The sequence below is a fragment of the Tamandua tetradactyla genome, chromosome 8, assembly GCF_023851605.1.
Source record: "Tamandua tetradactyla isolate mTamTet1 chromosome 8, mTamTet1.pri, whole genome shotgun sequence".
NCBI classification, from domain to species: Eukaryota; Metazoa; Chordata; class Mammalia; order Pilosa; family Myrmecophagidae; genus Tamandua; species Tamandua tetradactyla.
Window position 1 is genome coordinate 38703722 of NC_135334.1, and position 21393 is coordinate 38725114.

Genomic DNA, 21393 nt, shown 5'->3' on the forward strand with positions numbered 1-21393 from the left:
GAGGCTACTCTGGAGATTGCTCTTATGCAAGATTCATTTAGACATTTCTACGATCATAACCTGCCAAACCCCAACTAGGGCCACTCCAGCCAATCCCAAAGAACACTTAGGGCAATATATGATTCCACAAGGGTTTCAGGCACTAGAGTAACTTTCCAGAAACCTACAACTTCCAGATGGGTCTCTGGTCCAGATAAGTCCTGAAGCTTGGCTCAACCTCTCTAGAACATCAGATCATCTCCCTACCTGATATTATGAAAAATTTAGAATGGCCACAGCTCAAACACCCTAAAGAGACAGAGAGAAAGATCAAATGTGATGATGGAGTTACACAGTGAAGACAGGATTTAACAAATGAATATGAATGCTGAATCATTAAATTGATATCTCTATTAGTCTCTCGCTTCTTAGAGAAGTTAGAAGTAAAAACCTAAAACTGTGGAATTATAATCCATGTCAAAATCTGAAACATGTCTACAACTAATTGTGGTGCTGTGCTTTGAAATTTATTGCATTTTTGTATATATGCTATTTTTCACAAAAAAGAGAAGGAAAAAAAGTTGATTGTGATGATAAAAAAATATTTAAGCCTTCTAGCCCCCTGTAGTCTGGAGCAGCTGGAAGGAAAAAAATCCGAGAGGATCGTATGGCAGCCCATGGGATCTGTCCTGTAACTACTTGTTGAAGAGTGCTTTGAAACTATTGTTTTTTTATTTCTTTGCTTTGTACATATGTTATACTATACAATAAAAAATTAATAAAAAAAGAGTTCATGAGTTAGTTCAGATGTCCTATCCAATAATCCAGAAATCCCTTCAAATCCCCTTTATTTTTCATAGTTACATTTTTTGCATTGTATTATAATTTTGAAAACATGTTTCCTACTGTAGATGATAAACTCCTAGAAAGGAAGGACCAAGACTTTTATATATCTCTGCTCTCAACCAGCATATCATAAATATTTAATAAATATTTTCAACCTTAAGGAAAATATGAACAACGCAAAGTTTATCTAATTAGTATATCACAAGTTTGTCTACACATAGGCTCATTTGTTTGACCAAAAAGCAATTTGATGAACAACTATGCATCTGGCAGACAGCAGATGCTTCCTAAATAAATGAAGGATCGGATGTATTAGGTTTTGCACTGTTAGGAAAATAAAGTTTAATAAAGCAAGAACTCTAACCTCAGTGAAAAGATAGCAATTTGAGAAGAGGAAGAATAACAAGTCATTTTGACTCAGTGTGACAGGTAGCATGATAGAGCAATGTTCAAGGTGTAGTAATGACAGAAAAGAAATAATAGGAAAATTAAGGAGGAAGTCACTTGAGGTGATGATTTTGGCAAGTTAAAAAAGACAAACAAAAGTTTCACAGGTGAAAACAGACAAAAAGCATTCCAGGTAGATGGAATAATTGAACCAGTAAGTATAAGAAACACTGGAGGGATGGACTAGAGGTAAAAGTGGAAAGACAGGCAAACAGCATACCATAGACCACATACTATACTATGGCAAAGTTCTTGACTTTATGTGTTGAGTAAGCAACCACAGTTTTACACAGGGTACTAACTATATCAAAAATAAATTTTTAAAACATAAAGGATATGATAAACTGATGAGATGTAAGATTAGAAGCATGGGCTCCACAGGAAAATCCAGTTGAGTGTTGCTGAGAGTCTCATGCAACTAATATAGTGATTGTGTAGATGAAGAGATATTTAACAAAAGTGAGAAAAAAGAGAATGAATTTGAAATTTTCCTTTAACATATGGATCATTGACTATCCTGCTTTATTCTATAAGCAAGTTCTCCACATATCATACTAGAGAGCCTTTTATTTACTTATCTGTATATTTTTATGGGTATAAAGCACAGAACCATGTACAATGTAGACTCAACATGTATAATTATTGATTAAAAGACAATCACAATTGTTCTTTGATGGCCTTTAACCCAGAGGTTTTATGTGATATTCAAAAAAATATCAAGTTGAGTAAAATTAAGTAGTACATAAAAAGTCAACAGAAATAACTCTGATATAGAAAACATTAAAATATTGCCTCTAGAAGAAAAAGATTACCTTTAAAGTTGCCACTGCCCAGCTTCTTTCCTGATCTATCCAAGAGGGAAGTTGATCACGTATTCTTTGTTGAGAATCCTTTAAAAAAATATAATTTTCATTGATACACTTGGTAAAATTCAGACTTTAAAAAAGAGTAACAATTGACTAATTATTTTTATGAATAGTATTTTGAAAATGCTCATTCTATGTATTATTTCTTTATTCTGTGTGTATTTTCCAATTTAGTAAAATTCTACATAAAACAAAGGTTAGATAACTGTTTAGACAAATATTATACTCCTTGCATTGTGTTTAATCATTTATGAATATTCAGAAAAATTCAAAGGTCATAAGAAACAACTATAAAAATTATATTAATTATGTCTTGAATTTCAGACATTATCTAGATTCTCTGTTTCAGCTTTGGGTGCACTGCTTTGAGGACTAATATTATCCATTGTATGTTCAAATAGAAAATTACCAGTGAAAAAGCTAAATATGAATAAAGTTATCAAAAGTTTTTAAAACTAACTTTTAAATTTCAGTTATATAAGAAAACATTCTTAGTTATGATACAATATTTGATTTTCTTAAAGATTACACATGTGTTCTTGAAATAAAGTACATATAACAGAAAAACAAGTGGTATTAATTTCTTAGTATTTAATTAAGATTATTCTTGAAGGAGATTTAGGGCAATAGAGGCAGAGGCATATTCCTTTAATCAAAGTATAATTTCTTTAAAGAAAATTAAACTATTATTGAAAGCAATAATAGAAAATTATTGCCTCCTGAAGAAAATTATATTTCATGAAGCCAAAGTCAGAACTATGTTCCAAGAGTGAAATACTAAGATTGTTATTTTAACTTACAGCTTTCCGCAGCATGTCTCCAACAATCACACCTGTAAATGTATCCCATTCCTAGTGAATAAAAATATGAGGAACATAAAAAATATAAAATTACTAACCAGTTAACTACTAAGTTACCAGTTACTAACTATTAACCAGTTAATAACATGATCTTAATGTCCCTGCAAGTGGCTTACAATGTAGCTTTCTAAGGATATGAAAAAAGCAGAACTCGCAAACCTTCCCACTTCTTCTAATAAAACATTAACATACAAAGAACTAGTTCATGTATCAACATAAAATATTAATATGAAATCTTCCAAGAATAATTTTATTAAAACAAAAAAACTCAACATTATAACTATGTGATTCTCAACATCTGAAAATTTAATGTCATATACAATTAATATTTATTCATTACCTGTCAGTTCGTTCTGTCATAACACTAATCCTCCTAAACAGTTAAGCAATAAGGAGTACCAAAAGTTTAAGAATAATATGTTAGCAAAAACACTGAGAAAAGTACTTATATTAACTTATTTTTCCCTAGAGATTTGGAGAAGACTACCAGTATTTCTTCTTTTTTATTTTTAGGCATATAATCAAGATTTATCAAATGTTGTGGAATCTAGTACTCAAAGAAAAATCCTGTACCTCCTTTACCCTGAGTTCCCCCAATCACATGATGCACTACAATACTATTTGTTACACATTAGCCAGCAAACAAAGCAAAATACATTACAATTTGAGAGCAATACGGACCAATTATCAAAGCAACAAACTTTCTGAGTCCACTTACTCTGGCCACCTACTCTTTAAATTGGAATTACGTAGGCACAAATAAGTAACATAGGAGTGATTACTATACTGCTACATGTGAGTTAGAGAAGAATGTTCCCCTTTTCCAATTATAATTTATTTATACTCCAGGAGAAAAAAATAGGGAATATAGTTTTATATTGCTTGGAACATACTGATCATCATGAAAAACTTTGCAGAGGAGGAGGGAAAGATGTCAAATAACAGAAACAAGGGGAGTCAAGTTAAATTCAGAAGAAACTATATAAGTCAGTCACAATATGTGCATAGAATACAGGCAGAACAGTGGAATCATTCATATTCTTTTAATCTCAAGTCTGAGGGGGAGGCAGAACATAGTAAATATCTGACCAACCAGACTTAAAGAGTATTAGGTCAAAGTTGCATTGTCCACATACCATTCCCTGGTACACTGGCTATGAGACTCTGACTTTATGATAATAGCATAATAATGAGGAAAATCATTTACAAATTACTTTTTAAGAATTAGAAGCAGACCAGGGATGGATTAGTAGCTGTACCTTGAGGGAGGTTCTTTTTAAGTTTGAGAAAGAGTTACAGGCAGATCAGAAATGAGGTCACAAAGAACGAAGAAAAATTATTCATAAAAAGATTAACATAAACTTGCAGGTCCAAGGAAGTTTCTGAGAACTGCCCAACCTTTGCTTCACCTGCTGACTCTGAACCAGTCAGTGGAGGTAATAAATAATATATTTTTACACCGATACTATTTCACTTTTCCTACTTATCATTTCTACTGCTTAGGCAGGGAAAGAAGAACATTGAATCCTGGTGTTCTGCATAAGTGAACCTGGGTTGAGAAGAATCTATGCAGCTAGGTAAGTAACTTAGTTTGATTTCTCTGCTTACCATCACTCCAGAACACTAGACTCATCCAGAAGGGAGTAAAGAACTGGAAATCAGCATCTTACTCTAAATTTCTAACTTAGTAAAAGATTGATAGATTGATATATAATTTCTAACCTAAAGTATTTTCTCATCTAATTATAAATCTACCCATTACTAAATTTCTATGTCAATTTAATATCCTTCTCCTTTGATTCCACTTACATTTTCTTGGAAAAGTTCAGGATGCATGCCTCGAACAAAATGCAAAGCGAACATCAACTGATCAGCCTGAAAAGAATGAGAGATGTCATCTTGTTTTTTATAATTCATGCTTTTGGAAGAGCATAGTCCCTAAATTTCAGCTCAGAAAATCAGTATTCTGCCTTCAAATCATCTAATTTTAATTCTAGGCAGGGGTGAGGGGTGGGGTTGGAGGATAGAGAAGGGTTAAAAATTTTTAGAGAAAGTACTAACGATTTTTAAAAAATAACTTATTCAGCCATATGAAATCCAACTGGGAGGTTTGGATTAGTTATTAACAACCAGATCAACTTTTGTATTACAATCTTCGATTTGGCATTGTGTAGGCTTAAACATCATTACAGGCAATTACTACAACTTTGTGCTCCTAAGTAGATATTAACTTTCAAAATTAAACAGGAAATTGTAGTGTGAACTCTAAATTTTCCACTTACTTAATAAAGAAGAGAGGTAATGCCAATTAAGTCAAAACAACAAATAATTCCTTCAATGTGCTATTACTTACAGAAAAGAAACAAAACGAAAACATAAGTAACTGACTATGACTAGATACCAAAGAAGAACCCATGAGATGATCAATATGCTACCAGTAAAACAAAATCTGAACAAGAAAAGGCTATGTCACAAAATAGATATATCAAAATAAACAAACACACACACATACACCAAATCATACTGAATGAGACTACCTAAAAACAGATCATGTTTAACTTATCAGAGAACTAGAAATATAGACTATTCTCAAAAAATTTCTGAGGAAAGGAAGAAGGGAGGATAGAAAAGCAAGGAGGAAATTAAAACTCAGACTCTGAGGGACAATCTGAGAAGACAAGTTAGAAGGGAAGAAGGAAAAAAAGTATAAGAATATAGGAATTATACACGAGAATTTAATAATTTGATACAGATTGTTAGGGGCTGTCAATAGTCTTAGAAGGATAATACCCTGAATCTACCTGCCTAAAATTAAATAACATATTTATCAAGAGTTTGAAAGCAACTATAACATTTACTTACAACTATAACACTGTAAATAAAAATTGGCTGCATTTCTAAGGACATTTTAAATTAAGTAAGAACCACAAATGTATATGGGATAAACAAAATTTGAGTTAATTAAATCATTTTTGTATTAAAACATAGTATATATTCTTCCAAAAAAGCAAAACTATGTCAGACATGAAGTATGACAAAGGATTAGCACAACTATGAGATGATGTGCCAAAAATGCATCTCTTAGATACATGGTACCTTTGAAAAATCAGTTTCGGTGTTTTAAAACTTAAATGTACTAGTTTTTTTTTTTTTTTACTTACATTTATGAGAAGAACATTTTTATCCACAAGGTGTACTTACTATTCTCTGAGATAGAGTGGGTCTCGTTTAACACTGCATCTCTACTGCCTATTTTTTTTTTTATTAATTGAAAAAAATTACAAGAAATACAAACATTCCCAACACATACACTCGATAATTCACAACATCATCACATAGTTGCATATTCATCATCATGATCATTTCCCAGAACATTAGCATCAATTCAGAGAAAGAAATAAAAAGGCAACAGGAAAATACAACAAACAGAAAAAAAAAAAGGATTTTACAGGCCATACCCCTTACTGATCCCTTTCATTGATCACTAGCATTTCAAACTAAATCTGTTTTAACATTTGTTCCCACTATTATTTATTTAATAAATAAATAAAATAATAAAATAATAAATAAATAAATTTATTTAACATTGTTCCTCCTATTATTTATTTTTATTCCATATATTCCTCTCATCTGTTGACAAGGTAGATAAAAAGGGGCATCAGACACAAGGTTTTCACAATCACACAGTCACATTGTGAAAGCTATATCATTATACAATCATCTTCAAGAAACATGGCTACTGGAACACAGCACCACATTTTCAGGCAGTTCCCTCCAGCCTCTCCATTACATCTTGGATAACAAGGTGATATCTACTTAATGCATAAGAATAACCTCCAGGATAACCTCTCGACACTGTTTGGAATCTCTCAGCCATTGACACTTTGTCCCATTTCACTCTTCCCCCTTTAGGTTGAGAAGGTTTTCTCAATCCCTTGATGCTAAGTCTCAGCTCATTCTAAGATTTCTGTTCCACGTTGCCAGGAAGGTCTACACCCCTGGGAGTCATATCCCACGTAGGCAGGGGGAGGTTGGTGAGTCTGCTTGCTGTGTTGGCCGGAGAGAGAGGCCACATCTGAGCAACAAAAGAGGTTCTCTCAGGGGTGACTCTTAGGCTTAATTTTAAGAAGGCTTGACCTATCCCCTGTGGGGTTAAGTTTCATATGAACAAACCCCAAGACTGGGGGCTTGGCCTATAGCTTTGGTTGTCCACACGGCTTGTGAGAATATCAAGAATTTAACTTGGGGAAGTTGAGTTTTTCCCCATTCTCACCATTCCCCGAAGGGAACTTGGCAAATACTTTTCTACTCACTGATCAAATCACTCTGGGTTTCATCAGGGCATCACCTGGACAAACCAACAAAATCTCATGTCCTATACAAAGTTCCATGAACTTAATATGTTCAATGAACTAACTATCTACATAAGTTACATTAGGAGATGCACTAAATGAAAGTATAGATTTGTACCAAATAAACATTTTTTGCTTTAGTCTCACACATTAGTTGAAATTTTAAAATATTAAGTACCATCTATTTTCAGCACACTGCAGTAATGACATTCTTTTGTTTTTCCGAATGCAAAAACATTTTTTTAATTTGCATATTTAGTCACTATCATTATACACTCTAGGCATTCCTAGATTACACCATCTCAATCTTCATCATCTATCTTTCTTTCTGATTTCATTTATGCCCCCAGCCTTCCTCCCTCTATCATTCTCACATTCAGCTTCATTCAGTGTTTTAACATAATTGTATTACAGTTCGGTAGTATTGTGCTGTCCATTTCTGAGTTTTTATATTCAGTCCTGTTGCACAATCTGTATCCTTTCAGCTTCAATTATACAATATCTCACCCTATTTCTATTTCCTGATGGTCTCTGTTATCAATGAAATAATCCAAGTTTATTTACTAATGTCAGTTCATATCAGTGAGACCATACAGTATTTGTTCTTTTGTTTCTGGCTAATCACACTCAGCATAATGTCCTTAAGGTCCATTCATGTTGTTACATACTTCATAACTTTATTCTGTCTTATAGCTGCATAATATTCCATCTTATGCAAATGTCACAGTTTGATTTGGCAACTGTCTGTTGATGGACATATTGGCTGTTTCCATCTCTTGATAATTGTTAATAATGCTATTATAAACATTGGTGTGTAAATGTGCATTTGTGTCCTTGGCCTCGTGTCCTTTGAGTAGAGACAGCATATAGATGGGTCCTGTTTTTTAATCCATTCTGCCAGACTATGTCTTTTGATTGGAGAGTTTAATCCATTAACATTCAGTGTTATTACTGCATGGGTAGTACTTTCTTTTACTATTTTGTCTTCTGGATTTTATATGTCATATCTAATTTTCCTTCTTTTTACCTTTACTCATAGTCTTCTTTTCTACACTCTTCTCCACACCTCTCTCTTCTGTCTTTGTATCTGTCTCTAGTGTTTCCTTTAGTATTTCTTGCAGAGCTGGTCTCTTGGTCACAAATTCTCTCAGTGATTTTTTGTCTGAAAATGTTTTAATTTCTCTCTCATTTTTGAAGGACAATTTTGCTGGATATAGAATTCTTGGTTGGCAGTTTTTCTCTTTTAATAATTTAAATATATTATCCCACTGTCTTCTCGCCTCCATGGTTTCTGCTGAAAGAGCTGTGCAGTCTTATCGGGCTTCCCTTGTATGTGATGGATTGCTTTTCTCTTGCTACTTTCAAGATCCTCTCTTTCTCTTTGACCTCTGACATTCTGATTAGTAAATGTCTTGGAGTATGTCTATTTGGATCTATTCTCTTTGGGGTACGCTGCACTTCTTGGATCTGTAATTTTAAGTCTTTCATAAGAGTTGGGAAATTTTCAGTGATAATTTCCTCCATTAGTTTTTCTCCTCCTTTTCCCTTCTCTTCTCCTTCTGGGACACCCACAACACATATATTCGTGCACTTCATATTGTCTTTCAATTCCCTGAGTCCCTGCCCATATTTTTCCATTTTTTTCCCTATAGTTTCTGTTTCTTGTTGTATTTCAGATGTTCCGTCCTCCAGTTCAGAAATCCTATGTTCTGTCTCTCGAAATCTACCATTGTAGGTTTCCATTGTTTTTTTCATCTCTTCTACTGTATCTTTCATTCCCACAAGTTCTGTGATTTGTTTTTTCAGACTTTCAGTTTCTTCTTTTTGTTCTTTCCTTGCCTTCTTTATATCCTCCCTCAATTCATTGATTTGGTTTTTGATGAGGTTTTCCATGTCTGTTTGTACATTCTGAATTAATTGTTTCAGCTCCTGTATGTCATTTGAATTGTTGGTTTGTTCCTTTGACTGGGCCATATCTTCAATTTTCCTAGTGTGATTTTTTATTTTTTGCTGCGTCTAGGGATTTAATTACCTTAATCAGTTTATTCTGGAGATTACTTTCACTTCTTTTATCTAGGGTTTTCTTGCTGGATGAATTTGTTGTCTATCTGTTCTTTCACATTCAGTTCAGCTTTATCTGGACCTTTAGCTTAAGTTTAGTTTAACAGAGGAGAATTTTTCAGTTCTTGTTTTCTTGTTTCTTGCCCTGCTTGTGTGGTGTCTTTCCCCCCGCCACATTTAGGAGGGTCTACTTAGATATTATAGACCCCAGCCAGATTTTCCCAGACCAAACTGGCCTCCTACCAGGAGGAGAGAGTCACTTGCATTGGTTTTCCCTTAGGGTGAGACCAAGCAGGTTGAAAGACTTTCCTGTGACGTCTCTGGACTCTGTTTTTCTTATCCTGCCCAGTATGTGGCACTTGTCTGACTGCAGGTCCCACCAGCATAAGATGATGCGGTACCTTTAACTTTGGTAGAATCTCCTTGCTCGTGGCATGGTAGAGACAGAGGAGAGGTTGTAGGCTGGTTTTAATGGCTTCAAATTACCAAGCCCTGGTGTCTGAATTTCTTGACAGAGGGATTCCACCTGGATGGGGCTTCACCTCTCCCCTGGGGAAGGCACAGGCTCCAGATAAGCCCCCAAAAGAGCTCACTTCTGCCTATACCTGGGGCAGTTGCAGCCTGAAAAGTCCTGCCGCTGTATCCAGAGGTAGTCAAGCCTTTGTAGATACACAGCCACAAAAACCTGTTTCCTTTTTTTTTCCCCCTTTTTCTGTCAGTCCTGCCCCCTTGGCGCTGGGGCAAAAACGAGCAACCTCCACTTTGATCAGGTTCACCTAAGTTGGGGGCCTACTTTTAGTAGTCAGAATTTGTTAATTAGTTCCACAATTGGCGTTTGATTGTACCCAGTCCCTGCTGCTGGTAAAGTCCTTTCCTTTCCCCTCTGGGAAGTGGCCTATTGGGGAGGGGCACTGGCCGCCACAGCTTTGGAAACTCACGGTTTGGGGGGGTGTTTGCAGCCGGTCTAGCTGGTCCAGACTGGGGTATGCTGTGTGTGGCCAGGAGCTGTTCTGTACTGTTTCTGGTTATTTAGTAGTTGTTCTGGAGGACGAACTAAAATGCGCACGTTGTTAAGCCACCATCTTGACCTGGAAGTCCTCCTCTACTGCCTATTTTAATAGTCAACAAAGCAAATGTTTATTAAATGAATGTTCTCATATATGGACATTAAGAGCCCAGATCCAGACAGAGAGAATTTTACACAAATTCCATCTGGAATAGCAGTGATATTGAGCAAGCTTCCTCAGTTTTCTTTAGTTCCCTAATCTGTGAAAAAAAGGGGGAGGGGACGATAATAATAGTACCTACCAAATGGCATTATATAAGGCACTTAGCAAAATGCCTAGGACACTGTAAAAGCTCTGTAATAATAAATGTTAGTTATGATCTGTTTTACTAGTACTAGTAATAATAAATAAGAAGAACTTTACATTTCATTCAACATGTTTTAATGTTTCCTTTAGTAGAACACATGTATCAATTTGTAGGGAATTTATGTAGAAAAATAGCAACTGGCCTCTCAATTCCAGCAAGACATATATATATATGTCTATATATATATACATACATACACACATACATATTGAAACCACCCAGAACCAACCAGTTGTAGCAACTTTGCTTCTCTGTAACTTTTAAAACTTTTCTTATATGTAATTTTTCTTTTTGAGCTTGTTTTATAGGCAGTCACCCAACAGTTACATAACTTGAGCAAGCACAGAAATATGGTCCCGCATCCTTAGACAACCTCCAAGACACCAGGAAAAAAAAATATCTCTCCCAGAAGCAAGCTTGCATGAATGGGGAGGTATGTAGAGCAAATCCAATGCAAGATGTCCTTCAACAAGAGACATCCAGTCTGGAGCCTGCCTTACCATATATGGACAAATCTGTGCTAAATCATTAATCAAACTATAGTGTGCCAGTTTGAACCTGTGGTAGAACCCAGAAAAGCCATGTCCTTTAATCATCATTCAATATCACTGGCTGGGAGCTTTTTGATTGTTCCCATGGAGATATGACCTACCCAATTGTGAGTGGTAACTTCTGATTAGATGGCTTTTATGGAGTTGTGACTCCACCCATTCCAGGTGGGTCTTGATGTGCTTACTGGAATCCCTTAAAAAAGGAAGCTTTTGGGGGAGAGTGCCTTTTAGAACCACGCAGCCAGAGACCTTTGGAAAATGTCCCTGGGGGAGCTTCATGAAACAAGAAGCCTGGAGGGAAAGCTAGCAGATGCCACCATGTTCGCCATGTGCCTTTCCAGTTGAGAGAGAAACCCTGAACTTCATCAGCCTTTCTTGAGTGAAGGTAACCACTTGTGGGTGCCTTAGATTGGACATTTCTATAGACTTGCTTTAATTGTGACATTTTCATGACCTTAGAATTGTAAACTTACAACTAAATAAATTCCCCCTTTTTAAAAGCCATTCTGTTTTTGGTATACCACATCTAGTAAACTAGAACATACACCAAACTTAACTTTCCAATAGGGAATACGTACTTCCTAGCTCAATAAAATTTCCCTTTGAGGCAGTTTACAAGTTTAACTTCAGTATTTATGTGCAACTTTATGAATTCATGTGTATCACCTCAGTATTACTGTTGCATAACTTTATGAATTTATGTGCAATAGTGTTTATCAATTTATGAATTTATATATGAAATTACGTACTCCTAAAGTATGCAGAAAGCAGGGAGTAGAACAAAATGTCTGCGGCGTCTGTCTGCCCTTAGTCATATCCTCAGACCTTGCCTCTGATCATGTCTGCAGACCCTGCCTTGGGTCACGTCTGCAGACCCTGCTCAGGTCATGCCTACAGACCCTGCCTCAGGTTACATCCACAAAACAGGGGTCCTCTGCGCATGTCCCATCTCAGACAAAAGAAATTCCATACTTTTCCAGTGTTTACTGTCCATCCCCATAGTGACTCCCGCCTTGCTTACTAGCCTATATAATCTGGAAACTAAGAATATTTGGGGGCTCAGAGTTTGGACAAAAAGTCATCTGGGTCTGCCAGCAATAAAGTTTTGGCCACTTCTCAGAGGCTCAGGTGTTTTCTTGGGGAACTGGAGTTTTCAATACTTCATTTCAGCCCTCAAATCAGGGAGACATATTTGAGCCTTGCCTCCTGTTTCCTTGCTGGTCACCCTCACAATAAAGCTCTTTCTTTTCTCAAAACCCTGGTGTCAAAGAATTGACTCCTGTGTGTACCACGCAATGAACTCTTTCTTGACAATATATGCACATACATACATACACATACAAAGACATATGTACATGCCTATACATATATGTTCATGACTATTACAAAGAGCAGAGTAACTTTTATATTTAAAAAAATTAAATTGAATAATTAAAAAAAGTCTTAAAACTAAGTGCTTTCTAAAATAAAGCTGCTGATGATGAGGGGTCAATAAATTATAAAACTCTCATATATTGCTGGTAAGAATGAAATTGATGCAACCTTTTCTGGAGAGAAATTTTATATTCCCCTTTTACATTTTATATGCCCCTAAAATGAGGAATTTCAGTTCTGGAAATTTATGCAAAAGGATCATGTAAGTACAACTAGAGATAAGAATCTTTTTTGCAACACTGTCTAATGATAAGGGAAAAAATTAAACAACCTAAATGTTCAAAAGTTTATTCAACAGAACTATTAAACAGGCAAAAACTATCTGAATCAACTATTTTGGAACTCTGGAGTCCAAGAGAACAGTGTACAGTACCCAGGGAAGACTGGGAGGAAGAGGCTGGTGCATTATTTTAAATACGAATAAACTGTTCTATAACGCAGTGGTTACTTTTGTCCATCCCCCACTTTTGTGCCAGGCAGCAGTGGAGTTCAGTTCCTTCTAGTTCCTGGAAACTTGCTAGTTCCAGGGGAGGGACTAAAAATCCAGTTCCCCAATATCTAGCAGTAGCGTGTGCACGTGTGTGGAGGGGGTACGCCCAATTGCTGAATCACTCCTTTTGATAAGCTACTTAGATCACAGAGGTTCTAGCTCTGAGGGCAGCCACTGTTCTAATCAGTCTTAGACAAAGGCAGTGAAGGAGACTTAAAGAGAGCTGAAGGGCTGCATTTGCTGGGCAGGTGCTGAGTTTAAAAAGCGCAGCTTTGTGCAACCCTGGAAGAAGCTCCTGGTGCCCTTCCTGGCACCTCCCTTATAATTTCCCCAGCGAAGTATGGAGACAGCCAGCACTCCCATTTTGGGTTCTTCACCTTGTTCCAGCTGGGAAAAACCGACTTGGGAAACTCCTCTCTAGGAAGACCCGACCTCCCAAAATTTGCCCTCCAGGCAAAAGAACCTTGGGACAATGAAAGCAATACAAAAAAACAATTGAAGGGGGTAGCCTAGGGTAAAAGCTTACCAGATTTAAGTCCTGTAGGGGAACACTTGGAAGAGGGAGGAGGTCAGTACCCTGGGGAGTACAGGGGCATACAAAGTCCGGTAAACAGGGCAACTCCTAATGCCACTAGCAATCATAAAACCAGGACATGACACAAACCCAAAAAAGACTGTACTATGCATTCACCTTGGGCTGAACTTCCTGAAAGAAGGGCTGAACTCTAATGGAGAAGATCAGCCAATGCAGGGTCAATTTGCAAAAAGAGTGAAAGGTGTTACTGTATAGGTTTGCTTGGTTGTGTTAGCTCCTACACTCAAGAAAATGTCATATCACTAGCTGGATACAAAGTCAAGAAACAGGCATCTCAGGGAATATGTCCCAAGTTAACATTTTAAAATATTTAAAAAATACAGTGTACAAGTAGAATACATGAGAAAGAAACAGATGATGGTCCTTCCAAAGGAAAACGATGAAATCCAGAAAACATCAATGAAGAAGACCAGACTATGGACATAGATAAAAAAGGATCTTAAGTATGCTCTAGAAGATGAAGGGATTATGGAAGAACTAAAGGATATTGGGAAAACAATTAATGAATAATATGAGAATCTCAATAAAGACACAGAAATTTTAAAAAGCAACAAAACACCAACTACTGGCATTGAAGTCCAGAATAAATGAAATGAAACATTCCCAGAAGGGTTTCAGGGGTAGATTGCAGCTAGCAGAAGAAAGAATCAGTGAACTCAAAGACAACTGAAATGGGTCAGGCTGAAGCACTGAAAGGAATAAAGAATTATAAAAAGCAAAAATAGATTGAGGGACTTCTGCGATACCATCAAGCATACAAGTGTATGCATTACAAGGGTCCCAGAAGGAAAAGAGAAAAGAACAGAAGGAATATTTAAAGAAATAATGACAGAAAAGTTTGAAAACTTGGCAAAAGATGTGATTATAAACACCAAGAAGTCCAGAAAAACCAATCAGGATAAACTTGAAGAAAAGTATGACCTGTCACATACTGATCAAAGTGTCTAAAGCAAAGGATAAGCACTGAGTTCGGAAAGCTGCATGAGAAAAGCAATGTGTCATGTACATGGGGTTCCCAATAAGATCAAGTACCAATTTCTCATCAGAAACCATGGAGGCAAGAAGGTATTGGGTTTAATTACTTAGAAGTGTTGAGAGAAAACAGGAAAACAAGAAATAAAAGTCATTCGAATTAGAAAGGAAAAAGTACAATTTCCATATTGGTAATGACATGATCCCATATACAGAAATCCTGAAAAAATTCCATAACAAAGCCTGTAGAGCTAATAAATGAATTTAGCAAAGTAGCAGGGTACAAGATCAACATGCAAAAATCAGAAGTGTTTCTATATACCCACAATGAACAGTGAGAAGAAAAAATTCCATTCATAATGCAACTAAAAGAACGAAATTTCTAGGAATAAATCTAACCAAAGATATAAAAATGGTATAAAAAGAGAACTACAAAACATTACTAAAAGAAATCAAAGAAGACCTAAATAAATGGAAGGACGGTCTATGTTCATGGTAGACTAAATACTGTTAAGATGTCAATTCATTTTTTCTGTTGTCTTATTTCTTTTTCTGAATTGATGCAAATGTTCTAAGAAATGATCATGATCAGAAATATGTAAGTATGTGATGATGTGAATTACTGATTACGTATATAGAACAGAATGATCATATGTTAAGAATGCTTGGGTTTCTTTGTTGTCATTTTTAAAAAAAAATTTTTTTTAAAGATGTCAATTCTACTCAAAGTGATTTAAAGATTCAATGCTATCTCAATCAAAATTCCAACAATCTTTTTTGCAGAAATGGAAAGGTAAATAATCAAATTTATATGGAAGGGTAAAAGGCATTGGAAGAGAAAAATGAAATTGGAGAATCAATGGGGAAAGAAGACCCTCCTGAGCTAAAGGAAAAAGAAGCAAATTTTCTAAAATAAGCTCATTTATGAACAAACAAGTAAATGTTTATTAACAACAAAAATCCACTGAAGCAGTCCTACCTACCAAGTTCTAACTTACACATTTTATTTAGTTTTTCCCATATTGTAAATACTACTTTCTATCTAATATTATATTTGTGTGATTATAAGTCTACAGATAGATATGAACATAAGCATATTAGGATACAACATACGTGAAAGAAGCATACCAGGAAAAAAAAATGACTCTCCTGTAAATACTATCAGCAAGCAATCTCTGGTCTGTAAGAAAATCACCCTCTGTTAGGCAGATGCAGTGTTTCAAATAATAAAGTACAAAAGAATAATTTATATGGTATATAGGTATACACATAAGCAAGTGTTCAGTAAAACCCTGTTAAGTGTATAAAGGGTATTTATCAATAATTGTTAAGTGAGAAGATGTGTAGTGTTCTTAAGTATTAGATCAGAATTCAGCTTTAGAATTTCACAATTACTATCTAGATAATCCACTAAGATGTTTATTTTATATATCAATGGATATTTAAAATTCATTCCTTTTCTTCCTACTCTACAATATTCAAACTTCCAAAAATGTTCAATGAAAAGTATAAAATAGATGATATTTTATGAAGAAAAATCCTGCTTTTATCTCAATGGAGGTGATATGGCATAGAACTTGAATATATGTATAATAGCTATCATCATCTAAAGTAAAGAAATAAATGATTAAGATAAATAACACAATATATGCATTACTTCAAAGCCTTTATTGTTTAAAGATACAGAAAATTCTTTACTTTAGATACATTTACACATAACTTCACACATGGTATCAGTGTATTTATTTGACCACTTCTGCCTTTAAATTTGGGAAAATAATGTAGTCCCTAATGTTAATGGAGAGAAGGAAAGTCCCTGTCACATTATGATCTTCCAATTACCCACTGGATTTAGTAAGCTAACTGCTATTTATTACTGAGGTCAAATTCCAGAATGATGGTAAAACTGTCACACAACATGTGGCCAATAAATGGGTAATAGTGTTTACTCTTTGCCCCTTTTTCTGGTTTCAGAACATACTTCTGATACTAGGTATAATTACATGATCAGATAATACCAAATAATAGCACCCCACAGACATCATTATAAGGGGTACCACTTGGCCAGGCCAACTGGGATCTTCTTCTATGATTTTCCAAGCTGGAACTGGCAAAAGAAAGCTCTTTTGGGTTTGAATTCCAGTTTCAACACCCTCTAAAGCTGAGTAACATGGAGAAGGATTATTATTACCTCTAAAATTTCATTTTCTCCTTTGTATAATAAGTAACAGTGTAGGTAAGGCACTTAACCCAGAGTCTGGTACACTGTAAATTTTAAAAGGTGATAACTGTTATTATCATGTCATCAGTATACTGGTATACTACATATTATTAGAAAAGATATTTACTTCAAAAACATTCCTAAACCCAATGACTTTTACAAAATCTATGAAGCAAGAGAAAATATAATTCATTCCTTTTCTTCCTACTCTACAATATTCAAACTTTCAAAAATGTTCAATGAAAAGTATAAAATAGATGATATTTTATGAAGAAAAATCCTGCTTTAATCTCAATGGAGGTGATATGGCATAGAACTTGAATATATGTTTAAAGTTAAATCATACATTTTAATGAACAATTTTATGCAAGTTCAATTGTACTTCCATGAAACTGATAGGGTTTTTTTTTTTTTAGTAAATAATAATAAAAGTTTCAAAGCTATCTAAGCAGAAGAAAATCATCCTAATTATCAAGATTTACTTTATGAGTCATAAGTTGCAAAATTTTGACACACTCAATCACAGAACTTCTATTTTTTTAATATGAAAAATATGTATTTGGTAGGAAAAAATCAGAATCTAAATAATTTATAAGATAAATACAATCATGTCATTACTATTTTATTTTAAAACATAATATCCCATCTGAATTTTACTCAATCAACCAGCAATTCAGCTGATGAGGGAGTCAAAGGCATAAACATACCAGGAATTTGCATGAAAAAAACTTCTTTTCATACCTTACTATTCTTTTATACCATTTCAGATCCTTTCTGAAAGTAAGTCTTGGGGAAAGAGAAACTAGGAATATGCCCTCCTACTCCTCTCTCTAAACTTTTTCTGTACATTCACCCAAAATAGTTGGAAACTAGTTAACACTCCAACAACTTCCATACTTTTCTTCTATTACTTTCTCCTTCAAATGATAAACTGGGATGAAGAAATGGTATGCAACTTATATGTAGTTTTTTAATGATCATAAAGTTTGGGGAACTCAATATGCTACTTATACAGCTGTCTAAAATACTTAGGTTATTGAAAACAAATTTTTTTTGAAGGAAAAAAAAAGAATGACATAAGCTAATAATCTAAGCTGAAATTACCAGACAGCTTTCTCTGGTTTAATTTGTTAAAAGTCTAAATTTTCTGCTACAAAACAAATCATTTTCATGTTCCAAGTCAATTTACATTCAGTTCAATATGATATGGATACTACCAAAACTTAGTCTCTCTCCATTTCAAGAGTCCAATGTTGTTATACAGTTGTCACCAACACAGCAGCAAAATCAACATGAGAGAAACTGTGGCAAGTAGTTTAATGTTAAGCTTTTACTAACATGAAATTGGTTCCATAGTAAGTAAAGTTGTAGTGCTAAATCTTGAGAGATGCACCTCATTATGCTGTGATTAAGAGGCCTTTTGAATTTTTATTCATCAGCGAAACCCTATAGGATACTGAATTCATGATGTATATGTTTAATTATACAGAAATACGAATTTTACAAAATGGATATTTTATCATCAATTAAAACCATGTCTTAAGAATTGTAAACCCAAGCAATTTTCTTAAGATTTCCAACTGCTCGCAACAGAAAAATGTTACTCAAGATTGTGGAAAATTCCATTTGGGTACTAAAATGTTAAGGATGATAAAGCCTTTCAACCTCTCTCCTAGTACAACATATTTTTAAAAAGTAAAGTGACTTTACTACAGTTCACCATCTGAAACTGAATACTTTTATAATGAAAAAATAGATAATCTAATATCCAACAGTAGTACAGCAGCTAAGTTAAGCATTTTGAATTAAGTATTAGATGATCATATTATGGGATACCACGCAATCACCAATAACAATGCGGTTAACATCAATTTACGCTCATGGAAAGATCTCTAAGACTTATTACAAGAAAAGGAAAGCTACAGAACATTATATATAGTAAGGAAAATAAAAAACTATATCTATAGATTTGTTTATATGAACATAAAGACAGAGGAAAAGGACAATAAGGAACAAATCAAACTGTAAACTGGTTTATTCTAATGAAGGAGGAAAAGTGGGAGGAGAGGGTAAAATGGATCTAAGATTTTTCTAAAGTTTTTTTCCATAGAATTTTAAACTCTTTCTGAGAATATTTTAATTTTTGTTTATGTAATAAAGAATTTCAATGTATTATGCATGAAATAATGCATTAAACAAATTTCTAGTGATATCATGAAATCTATAACTCATAAAACTCTCCCACCATGGTCATCCTCATATTCTAGGATTATAACATTTTAGTGACAGAATGGTCCTTTGTTTACAACCCCTCATTTTATACAAGTTAAAACTGAAGCCCAAACAGGTGATTTCTAGAATCATAGTTAACAACAAGACCTTTAAAAGAAAAATATAAGTCCACAATTCTCATTAACAAAGGAATTCTGCAGAAGTTCTCTACTATACTTCTTTGAATTACCTATAAGATTACTTATTAAAGTGCTGAAAGGTATTTTGAAGGATTTATTTCAGTCTCAAGTCAATGATCTTGACAACATTACTCTAGTAATAAAAATAACTATCCCATTCTAAAGAATAATTAACCTATATTTTTAAAAATTTCTAAGATGCCTGTATAATTGGGTCATATAACTATTTCTCTCAGTTAATTGCCTTTATACAAAGCTCCTTTTTAGCAGTACTGTGTGTCATACACTATACCCAAAGACTGATATTAAAGAAAAAATAAATCCTAAGTAAAAAGCCTCTGTGTTTCCCATAATGTTCAAAAACTTTTAAAATATTTTTCATTGTATTTTTCTGGAGACCTTATGATGACTTGCATGATAAATTTCTGTCATAATTCAAGATCAAATATTAGTTTGCTTCCTAATGCTAAGAATGGGGAACAATTTTTCTCTCCGTGCCGACTCAGAGACACATGGCAATGTCCGGAGGAAGATTTGGGTGGGTGGGTGGGAATTTGCTACTGGTATCAGTTGGTAAAGGCCAAGGATACTGCTAAACAGCCTACAAACCACAGAGAGCCCCCCACAACAAAGAAGTACAGCCCAAAGTGCAAATAGCATCAAGGCAGAGAAACCCTGGCAAGATAACGTACTACATAAACCATTGCAGTTCCTTCTTTCAGGGAGTACTGACTGGAATGTTCAGAGCTAACTCTGCTCAGAACACACTATTTGCTCTCCCTTCCTCACTTTTCTCTCTATTATATCCCCAAATGTTGGAAGACATTCTAGTTAGTAATTAATATTTTCTGGGAAAATATCAGAAATACCAACTTCAGTACATTTTCAGTAGGTGAAGAATTATATGACTTTACTATAAACATTATATTAAATCAAGAATCAAGTAGTACTTTATACTTGAAAAACATAATATACCCTACCTTAAATAGACAACGGCATATATATTCATATACCATATGTTTTAATGAGCTGATAAGAGACTGGATTCTCTGTTCCATATTTTCAGAATCCTATAGATTACAATTTGAAAATTGAAGACAATTAGGAAATTGATAAAACAGTCAAAAGATATCCCATAGTTTATTCATTCTTATATACTGTTTCCCCAGACTCAAAGCTGATTCTGGAACAAGGATCTTTGTCCAGCAAACTCACTCTGATTTAAGTACCTTAAACTTGAACAGTAATACAATAAAAGATGTATTCTGTTTAATGTATGGAATTAAAGATTTCAATAATTAAAAATTATCAACAATTTCCAATAAAACAATATGAATTGAATTTGACTATATCAATTTCACTAATACTGGCATTAAAAATACGATCTGAAATGCCTAGACGCCAGCAAAAAATAGCAAATCACACTAGGAAAATTGAAGATATGGCCCAGTCAAAGGAACAAACCAACAATTCAAATGACATACAGGAGCTGAAACAATTAATTCAGAATATACGAACAGACATGAAAATATACAATCTGCATCAACATGTGTTAATAAAGCCATTTAAATTACACGTATTGTAATTACCAATCCAGCCCCAAAATAATATTATCAAAGCACTCTGGAAATATTTCTCATCCTCAGTATGAGAAGCTGAACAATCTTAAATCATGCCTTCCATGTTGAGTAAGGATGGACAATAACTTTGAAATATATGCGGTAACACTCACATCCACTTTTAGTTTGGATCTCCTTTTGCACTTCCATTGTAAAACAGAAGGTGGAGTTAAAGTCATGATTTGATAGAGTATCATTAATGGCTTTTTCCTTTGATTAATGAAAAATGGCTTGGGATAGGAATGTGGGATGGGAAAGCTTTAATTATGGGCCTTTTCCCTAATAGTGATATGAGTTGTACATCTCACTTCAGGT

The 21393-nt window shown here is 34.5% G+C and overlaps 1 protein-coding gene across 2 annotated transcripts in view; it reads right to left on the reverse strand.

Moving 5' to 3' along the window:
* DYNC2H1 (dynein cytoplasmic 2 heavy chain 1) overlaps positions 1-21393 on the reverse strand; it is a 522264-nt gene that overhangs the window by 231595 nt on the left and 269276 nt on the right. For both annotated transcript variants that reach the window (XM_077113112.1, XM_077113111.1), the window contains exons 70-73: positions 20440-20529; positions 4808-4873; positions 2939-2989; positions 2085-2162 (exon numbers count right to left, since the gene is read on the reverse strand). In XM_077113112.1, the coding sequence (XP_076969227.1) occupies positions 2085-2162; positions 2939-2989; positions 4808-4873; positions 20440-20529 (285 nt within the window). The remainder of the gene's footprint in view (positions 1-2084; positions 2163-2938; positions 2990-4807; positions 4874-20439; positions 20530-21393) is intronic.